The sequence below is a fragment of the Gymnoscopelus microlampas genome (genome assembly GCF_963454915.1).
Source record: "Gymnoscopelus microlampas genome assembly, chromosome: 3".
In the NCBI taxonomy this organism is placed as follows: Eukaryota; Metazoa; Chordata; class Actinopteri; order Myctophiformes; family Myctophidae; genus Gymnoscopelus; species Gymnoscopelus microlampas.
The window spans coordinates 13856435-13870551 of NC_139940.1; the positions used below are offsets into that span (position 1 = coordinate 13856435).

At 45.6% G+C, this 14117-nt stretch overlaps 1 protein-coding gene across 2 annotated transcripts in view; it reads left to right on the forward strand.

Annotated features, from left to right (window-relative positions):
* The first annotated feature begins 1624 nt into the window (after positions 1 to 1624).
* ephb6 (eph receptor B6) overlaps positions 1625 to 14117 on the forward strand; it is a 74631-nt gene continuing 62138 nt past the window's right edge. For both annotated transcript variants that reach the window (XM_084053534.1, XM_084053535.1), the window contains exon 1: positions 1625 to 1705. In XM_084053534.1, coding sequence (XP_083909660.1) covers positions 1648 to 1705 — 58 coding nt within the window. In that variant the 5' untranslated portion in view covers positions 1625 to 1647. The remainder of the gene's footprint in view (positions 1706 to 14117) is intronic.

Consider the following 14117-nt stretch of genomic DNA (forward strand, 5'->3'; position numbering starts at 1 on the left):
TCAGCTAGGAATAGGCTCTATGCACTGCCAGCAGCCATATCGGAAAGAAATTGTGCCTCTTCCTTCGGGTTCCTTCCAGTGAGCCAACGTGCACAGCACACTATCAGGACCCTGACTCTTTGACCAGAATGGAACAGAGCCTTAATAAGTATAATTGGGAAGACCTGTGAAGGAAGTAAGGGCCCAATTTCCTGTGCATAGAGCCTTTGGAATCCTGCGGTTGCACTTGCTGTAAGCCACTCTGTCTGGATGAGAGCAAAATCCCCCAAAAAACAAATGTAAAAGTAAATGAGAAATTCCCCTTGAAAGAGCATAGGGATGCCAGTGATAAATGTCCCTCTCAATGTAGCATGTCTCCTCAGAGGACAGCGCTTGGGCAAAAGGGCTCGGGCTGGTTTGGAATGGAACCGTCTAACTGTGTCAAGCCAACAGGCTACATCTCCCTGGAAGAGTCCCCTGACCTCAGAATCATAATTAATTGGAGCATGAAAACCAATTAGGATGACTAAACTGCAGTACCACAGGCTGGCCAGCGAGAGGCGCAAGGGCACCACAGAGTTGAGTTGAAGTTCAATACCATGCCTACCTAGACAGTATGCTCTGTGTGTGTGCTTGCTTGCGTGCCTGCGTGTGTGCGTGCGTGTGTGTGATGTCTCTGACCTCTGAGACACTAAGGAGTGTCTGCAGGCGCGAAGAAGAAAGCGAGGGGTGTTGAGGGAGGTGAGAAATAAAGCCAAGTGATGGATGGAGTATATCCAAAAATGTGTTTATTTTCCATGATTGAGAGAGAGAGAGAGAGAGAGAGAGAGAGAGAGAGAGAGAGAGAGAGAGAGAGAGAGAGAGAGAGAGAGAGAGAGAGAGAGAGAGAGAGAGAGAGAAGAGAGAGAGGAGAATAACTCTGGCATGCTCTCATGCCACAGCTTGGAAAATGCCACTTGCCACAATATCCACACATGTGAGTTATGCCATCAGGCCATAGAGACCCATCCACAGAGTGGGCAGAGTCTGCTAGTCTGCCAGGTCTGTGTCTGTCTGTCTGTCTGTCTGTCTGTCTGTCTGTCTGTCTGAGGTTTTGCAAGCAGAGAGAGGACAGAAAGTAGCTCAACTCGTTTGTTAATGTTTCCATCCATCAACTCAGCTGTCTATTCTCACTTACTTATCTCTCTCTCTCTCTCTCTCTCTCTTTCTCTCTCACTCGCTCATTCTTTCTGTCTGCTATCTCTGTTATTTCTCTACACAATAATTGTTCAGTGTTTACCTCACTCTCTTGGCACTGCACTTATTGTTATTGTAAGAGCTGGCTGGCTGCTTTTCTATCTCTTTGCTCTGGGTTCTGTAAATATTGTTCCTCTCCTTCCCCATCTATCCACCTCTCTCTCTCTCTCTCTCTCTCTCTCTCTCTCTCTCTCTCTCTCTCTCTCTCTCTCTCTCTCTCTCTCTCTCTCTCTCTCTCTCTCTCTCCTCTCTCTCCCTCTCCCTCTGCCTGTCTCTCAGACTCTCACTCTCTCGGAGATAAAGAGAGCAAATAGTCTCGACTCCGCCTCCTAGTCACCCCCCCCCTCTCTCTCTAACACACACTAATTCTCTCTCTCCCTCCTCCCTCTCTCTCTCTCTCTCTGTGTTGTTAGTGTCATTTCTGTAGTGGAGATGTGGAGTATCTTTTTGTCTCTCTGTCTGTTTCTCCAGCCTATTTCAGCTGAGGAAGGTAAGTTTATTGCAAACATTGAAATGATAAAACAAAGAAACTTTCATTTAAAATACATGCACGTGTGAGTGAAGTGAGCTTTGGTTTAGTTTGTTTTATCTGTTGGTGCCGGGTGGTGATGGGGAGCTTGCGCTCTCTTCTGAAGCCTCATTTATACTTGGTTGCGTGCTGGTGTTGCGTTGCATGCAGTAAATAGCAGATATACAAGCTCGTGTTGAGCTTGTAGATTTGTTATTTACTGAGCACTAAGTATTAAAAAGGCTTGAGTGTTTGGTTGCACTTAAAGCGGAGCAGCGAGGGCTCCGAGGGTCTATGCGCGCGCGGGACACGTGACACGTCCATCAGCGCGTGCAGGTGCCCTGTTGAGCAATTGTGAGCATCTTTCTTGATCATGAAGCACGACATCCTTCACAGGTGTTACCAATGATACTGATGAAGGCTCTGTTCCATTCAATGTAGCACACAGTGGTTCTCAAACTTTTTGATTTAAAGGAAGGACCCCCAAAAACTCTGGGAGTGTGTAAATGGAACCAAATGGCACATGTGGTCAGGTCAACATAAAAAGTTCTGCAAACATTGACTTTTTGGGTTCTTTTTCTTTAGCTTGGCTGAACCCCCCCCCCCCTTCTTTCTTCCCTACCACCTTTCACCCCAAACCTTTTGAGAAGGATCCCACCCCGTCTCTCTCTCTCTCTCTCTCTCTCTCTCTCTCTCTCTCTCTCTCTCTCTCTGTTTCTGTGTATGCATGGCTATGTGTGTGTGTGTGTGTGTGTGTGTGTGTGTGTGTGTGTGTGTGTGTGTGTGTGTGTGTGTGTGTGTGTGTAAAATGTAAAATGTATTAGGTCTGTCAGTGACAGTGTGACTGTGACATGGTGACAGTGTGTTAGGCTTTGTTGGCATGAAAGTGCCAGGTGCACCCGGGGGGGTCTGCTCTGCCATGCTCCGCACAGCCCAAAGTATGTGAGAATGGGACAGAGGCAAAATGAATAATATGTTGCGTAACACCCCCCCCCCCCCCTCTCTCTCTTCATACTGCCCCCTGTGCCCTCAGCGACCCCCCCCCCCCCCTCCGCGCACGCTTAACACTACTGATCTCATGGATGTGACAGCCAGACCCCCCCCACCCACCCTTCCTTCTAAAAAATACACATAGACTCTACCTCCCCTCCTCTCCTCTTCTCCTCTCTTCGTTTCTCACCACTCTTTGTAATAATAATAATAATAATAATAATACATCAGACTTATATAGCGCTTTTCTAGTACCCAAAGTCTTTGGAGTGTGTAAATGTGATAGTGCTGGGTCTGTGATCCTGTGTCATCCATGTCATTAGACTTCCACTTCTCTGGTTTGAGTTTGCGATATCAGGGAATCAATGCTTTTAATACTGAGCGAGTAAATGTGTTAACTAGTTGCACAAACTCTTGTTTTATTGTTTTATTGGATCTTGTTTATTCGATACACTTATTTGTTTTTGCTCTTGCTCATTTGATTTTCCTATTTGTCTCGTCTGTTTAAGACAGTAGGTAGCTGATATTGCACTTTTACCTTAGCGCTTGTATACTCTTAGTTGCTTGTTTTAGAAGAGAATGCACTTAAGACTTCTGGTGATTAGTAGTTTCGTTCCCTACCTATGTTGAATGCACTATTGTAAGTCGCTTTGGATAAAAGCGTCTGCTAAATGACTGTAATGTAATGTAATGTGTGCACATGCGCTGCAGAGAGGTAAAAGAGAACAAGAGAGAAACTCAAAGAGGAACAGAGAGAAAAAAACAAAAAAGTGATGGATGGATGGATGGATGGATGCGGTGGTGCACAGCTTGACGGTCAGATTGTGGGATCATCTGTGAAACCCAGAGTAATGATGCGATGACTCACGGCGTCATTATAATGCCTGTGCATGTATACACACGTGCACGCACGTACATCTGTGCATGCGTGCATGCTGTTGTTTGTCTCCTTCTGCCCAATTCTTTGTGCTGCATCCGTCTCATCAGCAGTCGGTGGAGTTTTGAAAAGGCCGCGGGCATCAGTAAGAGCATGGACGTGCACCTGTTCAGGTCTCCCAGAGGTGTAGCGGCTCACGGTGATGGTTGTACCCGTACCGTTTGCGTGTCGGTTCCAGTCTGAGAACAGGAGGAGAGCAGTACCTCTCAGCCAGGTGCCACAGAGCAGAGCTGTGTCTATAACAGATGGTCTGGACAAAGACCAGACAGACGGAAAACACTGAAGGAGAGATACGGAGAGAAAGAAAGGGAGAGAGCGAGAGAAACAGAGAGAGGGGATGAGAGAGAGAGAGAGAGAGAGACACAGAGAGAGAGACAGAGAGAGACAGACAGAGAGAGAGAAGAGATAGGAAGGGGGCTTGGAGGCATCATTGGTCCTGGGAGACAACGGGAGGAAGAGGAAAGAGAAAATGACGCCCGATAGCCGAGTTGGTTAAGGCACGTTCTGCATAGGCTTTGATGCTCAACAGCAAGTCCCCGGTTTCGGACCGTTTGTTGCATGATCACTCCAGACTCTCCTTGTTTCCTGTTTCTCTCGACTGTACTATCAATAAAGGCAGAGAAAGCCAGAAAAATATATTTTAAAAAAGTGTGGAGAGACTTGAGAAAGAGACAGTCGGGGGCAGAGAGAGAAGGGAGCGGTCACTGGCCTACTGACTACTGTTTGTGATGATTGAGTGACAGCTCGTCATAATACTGTATTAACCCAATAGTGTGGAAGTCAGTCAGCGTAAAGCCACAGAAAACATAGCATCCCCTTACACACTGACTGGACAGGGGATTTGTCGGCTGCTGCTAGCTTTGATTTTAGAGGATGATGTGTGTGACTGTGTGTCTGAGGCTTGGTTAGCTGTGGCTGTGTGCTTTAACTGCTGAAAGTGATATGTCTGTTGTTGAGCTCAAATAATGTAGGCTACTGTTATTCTGCTCCCATTGGAACAGCATCAAGAAGTGGTTGCTTTGCTTACGTGTGATCTGAATTCATAAAATGAATTAATGAGAGCCAACTACAGTGGTGGCACTGTTTCTGACTTTGTGCTTTTGTCTTGGATCTGTCCTGCCTTAGTGCCGCATTCACTAACATACATATAACTGTCATCTAATATTCCCTGTATCTTCTCATGGCTAAAAAGATGGGACAGCTGGGTGTTTCTTTTTCAAACACTATGGCAGATGAAGTTAAAAGAGCAGCGGCAATCGTTCAGCCAGTAGATATGAAGTGAGACGATGCAGAATGCATATCTCTGTATATTTGTCCTTTTCCAATATGCATGATGAGATTGACAGCAGGCTATGCTTGCATGGCAGATGACCTTTAGAGCGTGTCAGTGACGGTGAATTTGATTTATCACTTTCTCATTTCTGCCTCTGCAAGCGTGTGTGTACACACTTCACAGCCACACTCGCATGTTGCCACAGTATCCATTCATGTACCACAGCTGAATTCACTAATTAACACCACTTTAACCAGATGCATTAATTAACACCACTTTAACCAGATGCATATTAGCCTGACGAAAACACAAAAGTACACAGTACAATTATGCATTACATACCCAGCTTTTATTTTCCCTGGGTGAGGGGAATAATAAAAGGCCAGAGAGGGTGACTGGTCCGTATCTTCCCTAGGGTTTATACATTAGCCAAGTGTAATTGTGCACTGAACTGGCATTGCAGGCCACCTCATTGTTTAACCTATTGAACCCTATATACTTTGTCGTATGTCAAATCTACAAGCTCACAATCTGTCTAATTGCGACGCATTGTGAGCTTGTAACATTGGCTGTTTTCGCAGACCATTTGCCCGTTATGACATGCCCAGAACGCTAGGTTTCATGTAGTTAAGGAACTTGGTTCAACTTACCAAAACATGGACAAAAATGTCTGTCAACCATGGTTGTTTTCGGATAGTGTGGTAGAATTCTTGGCCGAGGAGACCGAGGAGAAATTATATCCAAAACACAGAGTGGAAAATAGTTCACCGAATGGCTGCGTAGCAACAAAGATGGGGCATGCCAGCAACACACCGTCTGTGTTCTGAGCCAGCTCTCTCCCCACGCTGTTGGAAAATCCCAACGGGACTGATAAACTATACTATTTAGTTTGCCCGAAAAGTTGAATGTTGACAGTATTAATTGACAGTGTTAATCTATTAACTGAAAGTGTTGATCAGATGCTATTTTCTCGTCTTTGGTTATGGGTATGTAATAAACAAATGATTACCCAGCATCTGTCATTGCCTGAGGTCGGAAAACCAGGGCAATGATGAATGCTCAGGTGATAATATACTGATTATCATGGTTATTTTTTTCTTTAGTAGCCAGTTATGTTTTACCCCTTTTTTCTTAATTTTTTTCCGTTATGGCAATTAACTCCTCCCCACACATTTCTGTGTTGTCACTGCTTTTGTACCCTACTGTCTAACCTGCCAGTGAGGAGCCCACTTCAGGAGGACGTAGTGCCTCCCTCCTACTCCTCCCCTTCAACCCCCCCCCCCCCCCCCCCCCCCCCCCGCTGACAGCCATCGCCCCAGCCTGTAGGAGTACGTGCAGCGACAAAGATCACCCTCCCCGCCCAGCTGCCCTTACCTGAACACGGCCTATTGCGTTCATATAGAGTCTATATCCGATTTGGCAGATCGTCTATATTATAGACGATCTGCCAAATCGGATCCACCATGGTGGATACAAACCCCTAGACTCTGTGGTGGTAGACAGTACAGTACTTTACCCCTGTGCCACCCCAGCATTAGCTACATGGTTCTTGCTACTATACCTTCGCAGTTCGCACATGTAGAGATCTTCGTGCTTTGATTCAAGATTCAAGTGGGTATATTTGTCACTCAGAACAAAAAGGGAAGCACGCACATCTCCATAAAAATTTGCAGGTGCTGGACTCAAAAATACACACCATAGAAAGAAGAGGAAGTCCGCACACTGTTGACGCTCCAGCGACCACAATTTTATTTAAGGCTCACAGCACACAATGTTTCGACCCCTTCGGGTCTTCATCAGGTGAAGACCCGAAGGGGTCGAAACGTTGTGTGCTGTGAGCCTTAAATATATTTCTCACTCACTCATATAGGTACAAGCAGCGAAATGTTGACAATTGTACTGAGGACATTTCAGGTGGTTTTGAGGGTAGGAGTTTTAATTGTGTTTTTCAGTTTTTGGTTATATTTTCTACTGTTACTGTTCCTACATTTGGCTACTGACATGTCTTACGCCACATGGCTGTGCAGTGAATCTGTAGACCTGCTGGAAGGGATGCATGCTTCTGTTTGCTTTAGCACGCTGGAGGTCTGACTCTGGGGACCCCAGGGGTCCTTGGGGGGGGGCAGCTAAATGATTAATAGAGAGGAACCAAATGGATCCTTACAGGTACATTAACAGTATACTGTATACAGTATACAGTATTTTGTGCACACTCATTTCCCCATAGAGAGGCAGATTATATACCCTAAAAATACGACTCCCTATTTTGAGCATGCTATTATAGGGGAAAATTGATATTATTATGTTATTTCTTTTTTCTTTTTAAATAGCAAAGATAGCAGCTCTACAAACTCACATGTCAAGATGCGATGCACTGTCTGTAAGCTTGTAGATCGCTCAGCTTTTTTTAGCTATGAATGGAGGTGAGCCTTGCGATTTTGACTTCGTCCATTGGTGTGCCTGCCTTCGGCACAAAAAGTTTGAAAAGCAGTGCTTTAGCACACTGTCACTCTGCAGTAGTCCTGCACAGCCATCGCACCTGATGGCCCTCTGGCATATTTATTTTTCTCATCATGGCTGAACGGAGCTGCAGTGATGCTCTTCAGGCTTATGTATGTACTCAAATTAACCTGCTGAGAAGTTTGTCACAACATGAAAAGGTGATTGATTTTTGCACAACACACAGATAGGGGATGATATGGTGGGGCGGTTGGCAACGGCTTCTGTTGACATTGCAACGTTGTGCACAGTGCAGCCTGCTAATTATGGCTGTCTTCACGTCACCAACGAACAATGACGAATGTTGTTTTTTCTGTCTTCATGGAAATCCGAGGAGTTCAGCACCTTGTGTTGACAATGTGTCCTCTGTAACAGAAAAGGCCTTCGGCATTGGGGCTGCCACTCACACTGCGCGTAGCTTATATTAGCTCTCCTAATGTTGTCATTCTCACTATAAGGTCACATGGGCCATCTCTCGCCTGCTCCCATTGTTGTCTGACATTAAGTTGTATTAATTAGACAGATAATGGCCTTATTACGGGTGTGATAAGCTGGATGGATCCGATAAACGGGAGAAAAGTGGGATGAAAATGTGACACACGTCTCACAGTGGGAGTCGTCTGGGCCGAAGCCACTAAAGCAGATGAAGGCCACGTGGTGCATTCAGTCCCCCAGGGGCACGGCGTGCACGAGCAAAGGAAACACGCGCACGGCACGCCACGGGAGCAGAAAGCAGAGAGAATATACGCATTGCACCCCACCGCAACTGTTGACACTGAGACCCCAAGGCGAGAGCGGCTGTTTGTTTGGGCTTTTAAAAAGATATCTTATAATAGTAAAAAAGTGCTCTGTGTCCCTCACTGGATTCACGCTTTCTGTGCCAGCAGGACCGAGCCAGCAGGCCGCCTTTCCACAAATGATTCACAGGTCTGGCATTTTGTGACACGAGGGGTTGTTGGATGGTTTGAGCCTTCCCTGAGGTGACAGGCAGCCAAGACTCTCTGTCCCGACTCAGTCAGGGCAGCGGCAGATAATGTCCCAGATAATGTGCCTGTGTGTGGAAGGGAGGCAGTGAACTGCAGCTCATGACCAAACTGCAAGATGGGCGTACAGTAAAATCCTCAGTGTTCATTGACCACTTAAACCTCTATACTAGACCCCTTCCTTTTTTCCGGAAAATAGACGATCTACAAGCTCACAACGCGTTGAGTTGCGAGCTTGTAGATCAGCTATTTTCACCAAATGTTTGCCCCAGAATAGGGACACAGTGTAAAAGTGGACCCAAATGGACAGTGTAAATGGATATGTGAACTTTAATAGGCGTGCTATCGAGAACTGTCTGAGTATAAAAAACATCTTTTATTCACTCCCCATGAAGTATGCGTCAGTAAAAAATTGGCACCATTATGCTGACATGAGGACTATGCATTAAAGACCCTCTTAAGCTTAAAATGAAGTCGGGGCCAACATTAAGCGATGAACAATCGTTCCTTCCTCCTTAGATGTGCTCTTTTACGGGCAGTTCTGTGTCAGAATCTGTCTGAGATGTTGTGTTTGAAGCCAGATGATCTGTCTTCCCAGCACATGTCAAGAGTTTGAGAGATGAGGTGAGAAGATGGAATATAGCTGGACCGCAGCCTCTGAATGGACTGAACCTCAAAGAGCACTGCCAAGCATATGCCTGGTTTATATTTCGTTACGTGCCGTGTCGCAAACTGAATGTAGACGATCTATAAGCTCACAACAGCGTCACTCTGCAACGAGTGGTGAGCATGTAGATCGCCTATTTTCATAGCACGATACCGGTGCGCAAGTACGTTTAAATCACACTACTGTGTCGGCCTCCTACACAACCTTTTCTTGTTGCTGCCTGTTCAGTGAAGAATCGTGTCATGCTCTGTCATTCACCATGGCTACCAAGGCAGCGCCTCCATTCAGCTGAACCGCAGGGAAAGTTTTGATAACTCCCTTTGACGTGTGCGAGCTTATTTCGGGAATTGCGTTAATCCCCATTCCTCTGTCCTCTCCCTCCTTCTCCTCTCATCTCCTTCCTCCATCCATCATGTGTCGCTCTCCCTCTGTGCATCTCACTCTCTCTATCCCCGTCTGTGGTTGTTTTGCGACGATGGTTTTTGGGGTCGGCCACGTCCTTGGTTGACTGTATCATCATCAACATCTGGAGCATGTTATGGGCTGGGTGGAGGAGGACAGAGGAAGTCGGATGCGCTGACAACAGACAAACACGAGGCGACCGCTGCTCACTGCCTCAACGGAAAGGACAGCCTATCCTGTATAGTTTACGTGTGTAAATGGAAAATGGACTGCAGTTATGTAGCGCCTTTCTCCGCCCAAAAAAGGAAAAAGCACTTAACAATGTATTTCATATTCACCCATTCACACACACATTCACACACTGTCGGCGGAGAAAACCATGCAGGGCACCAGCCTACGCATTGAAGCAGTGAGGGGTTCAGTGTCTTGCTCAAGTACGCAGCCAGGAGGAGCCGGCGATCGAACCGAAAAACTTGCTATTCCGTTCCTTGCTATTGCTCTGCAGCGCATCCGTGTGTGTGTGTGTGTGTGTGTGTGTGTGTGTGTGTGTGTGTATGTACAGTATGCACGTGCATGTGCCCCTGCATGCGTTTGTGTTATTCGTGAACACGCACGCACGCACGCACGCACGCACGCACGCACGCACGCACGCACACACACACACACACACACACACACACACACACACACACACACACACACACACACACACACACACACACACACACACACACAGACATTCACATACCAACGGCTTAGGCAACACAAAGGTGAGGCAACACAGAACATTGACATGAATAAGTACCCAATATTACTCAAGACAAATGGGAAGAGAATTTTAGAACGACAATGATAAATCATATACTGTAACCTATTCATCAGCACGGATGTGTCTAAATGTGTGTCTGCTATTCTTAGCATGTGTCTTTACCTCTCTGCGTACATTACACACATACACAATGTATGTGTATAATGTACGCATAACATGCCCACATTTTTCACATGGGCCTGTTATAGCGCCACCAGGAGGATGTTTTTTGCAAAACACATGTTTGGACAGTACTCCTGCAGATTTTGTCCAAACATCACACAAATCGGTACACAGTATCTCTATAGTCATTAAACGAAACGGGTCTTTCAGATTTGTCATATTCCATCCTGATTGGCTAAGATTGGCTTCCAAAGTTTGCAGGATTGGTCCGTTTTGAACAAAATGCCTGAAATCATGAACACAGCGTGCGATTTCCGTGAACTTTTGCACGCACTTTCCCAGTAGGCCGAGGAAGAAATTACACTTGAACATTTTCAAATCAGCCTCATGGTGGCGCTTACAACAGACCGATTCGTGTTTTTACCTATAACTGCACCGATCTGTGTAAAACTTTGTACTCGCACTCCCTAGAGGCCAAGGCAAAGACCTTTGCCCTGCATTTTTCACATCTGACTTTTATAGCGCCACCAGGAGGCCGACTTATGTAAAACTTTTTTTTTCTATTACTCATTCAGATGTTATCCAAATTTCACATGATTACACATGATCTCTATAGTCATGTGATCAAGATGGATCTGTTTAGTTTTTCATATTCCATCCTGATTGGCTAAGATTCATATCTAAAGTTTGCAGGACTGGCCCAACAAAATGGCGCAAATCATGAATGCAGCGTCCGATTGCGGTGAAACTTTACTCCCACATTCACACTTCATTTATTTTTGCAAAACATTTTTTTTATATTACTCCTACAAATTTTGTCCAAACATCACACAAATCGGTACACATGATCTCTATAGTCAAGTGATCAAGACAGATCCGTCCGATTTTTCATATTCCATCCTGATTGGCATTTCGAACATCGCTGGCCCACAATAACCTAGCTGACCTGGTGGAGACCTGTACTCTGAGGAGCACTTTTTCTAGTACTGTGGCTGTGTTTGTGTGTGTGTAGGTGTGTCTGTTTGCAAATGTAACTCTCTCTCTGTGTGTGTGTGTGTGTGTGTGTGTGTGTGTGTGTGTGTGTGTGTGTGTGTGTGTGCGTGTGCGTGTGCGTGCGTGTGTTTGGGTTTTCTCCTCTCCGTTCATGCCTATATATGTACCTGTGATTTGGTCCCTTGCCAAGGCATTCGTGGTGGCTCATTGCCAAAGCACGAGTCTGCCTTTTTCACAGGTGTGTTTTATTTGGCTGCGCGGCTGCGCCTCCCCACACGAGGTGTCAAGGCATCATACACTCAAACACACACCTCCAGCTCCACATTAATATTAACGCTAAAATGCTTTGTTGAGCACTGGTGGGACGCCATTGCCGGGAAAGTGTGGCAAAGTAGTCTACATATGCTTTCAAGGAGCCGTGACATGGAAGTAAGCGCTACACTTAGCACTGGAGAGTGTCACACTTTACTTGTTATCAGAGAGAGATGGGTATGTGGGTGTGTGGGTGGGAGGTTTACAGGTGGAGTGAGAGAGAGAGAGAGAGAGAGAGAGAGAGAGAGAGAGAGAGAGAGAGAGAGAAGAGAAAGAAACAGAAACAGAGAGACGGAGAGAGAGGGTGATGGGGTTGCACGTGGAGTGCGGGAGGGAGTGAGAGAGAGGCAGAGAGGGGGGATGGTGGTTGCAGGACAGGTGGAGTGAGAGAGAGAGAGAGAGAGAGAGAGAGAGAGAGAGAGAGAGAGAGAGAGAGATGGATGGGGGAGGCAGAGTGGGTCACATAGGGCAATCACTCCAGCTGTGATGGGGACAGACTAATGCAGGTCACCTCTATGCCAGAGCACACGGCACACCAGATTGGAAGGGAAAACAGTGAATGAGTGAATGATGGGCTCCTAGAGATTGATTGACATAGGCTTTGTTCAGACAGCAGGCAAATATGATTTGTTTCTCAAATTTGATCTTAAGGACTGACTGTCCACACATTTGCAAATTATCAGATTTGTGTATTGGTTGCTGTGGCAACGACCTTAACGACATAAGCGTGAGTAATGCTGAACTGATGGTGTTGCATGCAGAAAACAGCTGATCTACAGGCTCACAACGTATCCTCCAGTGAAATTTCAAATAAATAAACGTTGTGAGCTTGTAGATCGGCTCTTTTCAGCGTCGTTGGATTAAGTGTAAATTAGGCTTCAGTGTCCAGACTGAGACGCATCTTTAGAAATCAGATTTGAATGGCACTTCATTAACCACATGGGAATGTGGTTCAAACATTTGTTTTTGCTTTTCTGATGCCAATCTGGATAGGCCAAGAATTGGATTTGGGCTGCCAATATAAACGTAGAGATACTACAGATGATAGACACGCCTCACTTCCTTTAACTGTGATCTGATCACATTATAAGCCAGACCACCTCCAGATATTGTCTGGCAGATCTGATCACACTCTGAATTCAGTGTGAGCTGTCTGTGTTTACACCTTGCATTAAGATATCCAGATGCAGATCACACATTGTAATGCAAGGTGTAAAGGGAATCACTTTCAACATCTTTCTCACTGGGAAGGCACTCCCATCCAGTACAAAAAGAATGAGAGACAAAAACAAACATTGAGATATACTATTTTCGCTACTTTTGGCAACTATAAAGTCATGCCTAAAATACTGAAGGGAGTCAGGACGCTAGATTGAAAGTTGATAAGTCTGTGGGTTTTTACAAGAGCTTATGACTAAATAATAGCTACACTGGCTCTATTGGAACACAGGTTCTTATTTCCATTTCCTGAAAAGTAGTGGTTTGGGATATACAAGGTTTCCACCTGACAATATATACAGTATAGTCGCTTATGTGAACATACAATCTTTTTCCATTTTTCTCTCCAAGATTTGGAGAGAAAGACAGTCCAGATAAAGAGAGAGAGAGAAAGAATACAGTTTTGAAAGATCGTCATGTACTGTACAGTATGTGCATTCAATTGTACCCATTATTTCCCTCTCACCCCTCTATCATAATCCCCTCTATTTTTGTCTTTGTCACTCGCTCCATCTCTCCTCTCTCTCTTCAATTCCTTGCTCTCTGGTGTGACATACCTTTCTTCACCAAACAAACAGTGGAGCCAGCAGTAACCAGCATCAATAATGGAACAGCGTGTACCTCCTTATTTAAGGTTACAGAGAGATGTCTGGGTCCTGCTGTCACTTTATTGATGAATAATACAGAGAGCGAGAGAGAGAGGGGCTGACAGGGACAGGGACCGATGGAGGTACGGTGGGAGGAGAGAATGTATTGACTAGCGTTGGAGATGGGACAAGAATGGAAAGAAAGAAAGAAAGAAGAGAGCGAGAGAGAGAGTGAAGGAACTAAGCAGAAAGGGGGAGGCCATGAAGCATTAAAACGGCACTCAGGCCTCGATCGCAAACTCAGCGGTTTTACGATCTGCTGGGGACAAACTTTGAGTGTCTTTCCCCTGTCAGATGGGCCAACCGCAGTGATGCTGCTGCGTTTTGTTCATTGATGGGCCCTTGCTGCTGTTAAGAGTAGGTCTGAGTAAAATGGGCTTTTAGTGAGCAAACCTGGTGACGAGTTTAGGTTCCATTCGGTTCGAGTTTGTCGCCGCACAAAACGCTGCAACACCCACAAAGCCCAACCACAAAGATTTCATTCCATTCTATGATATATTTTGTGGTATGAAGGTGTCACGCGCCGAAAATAGCCAATCTAC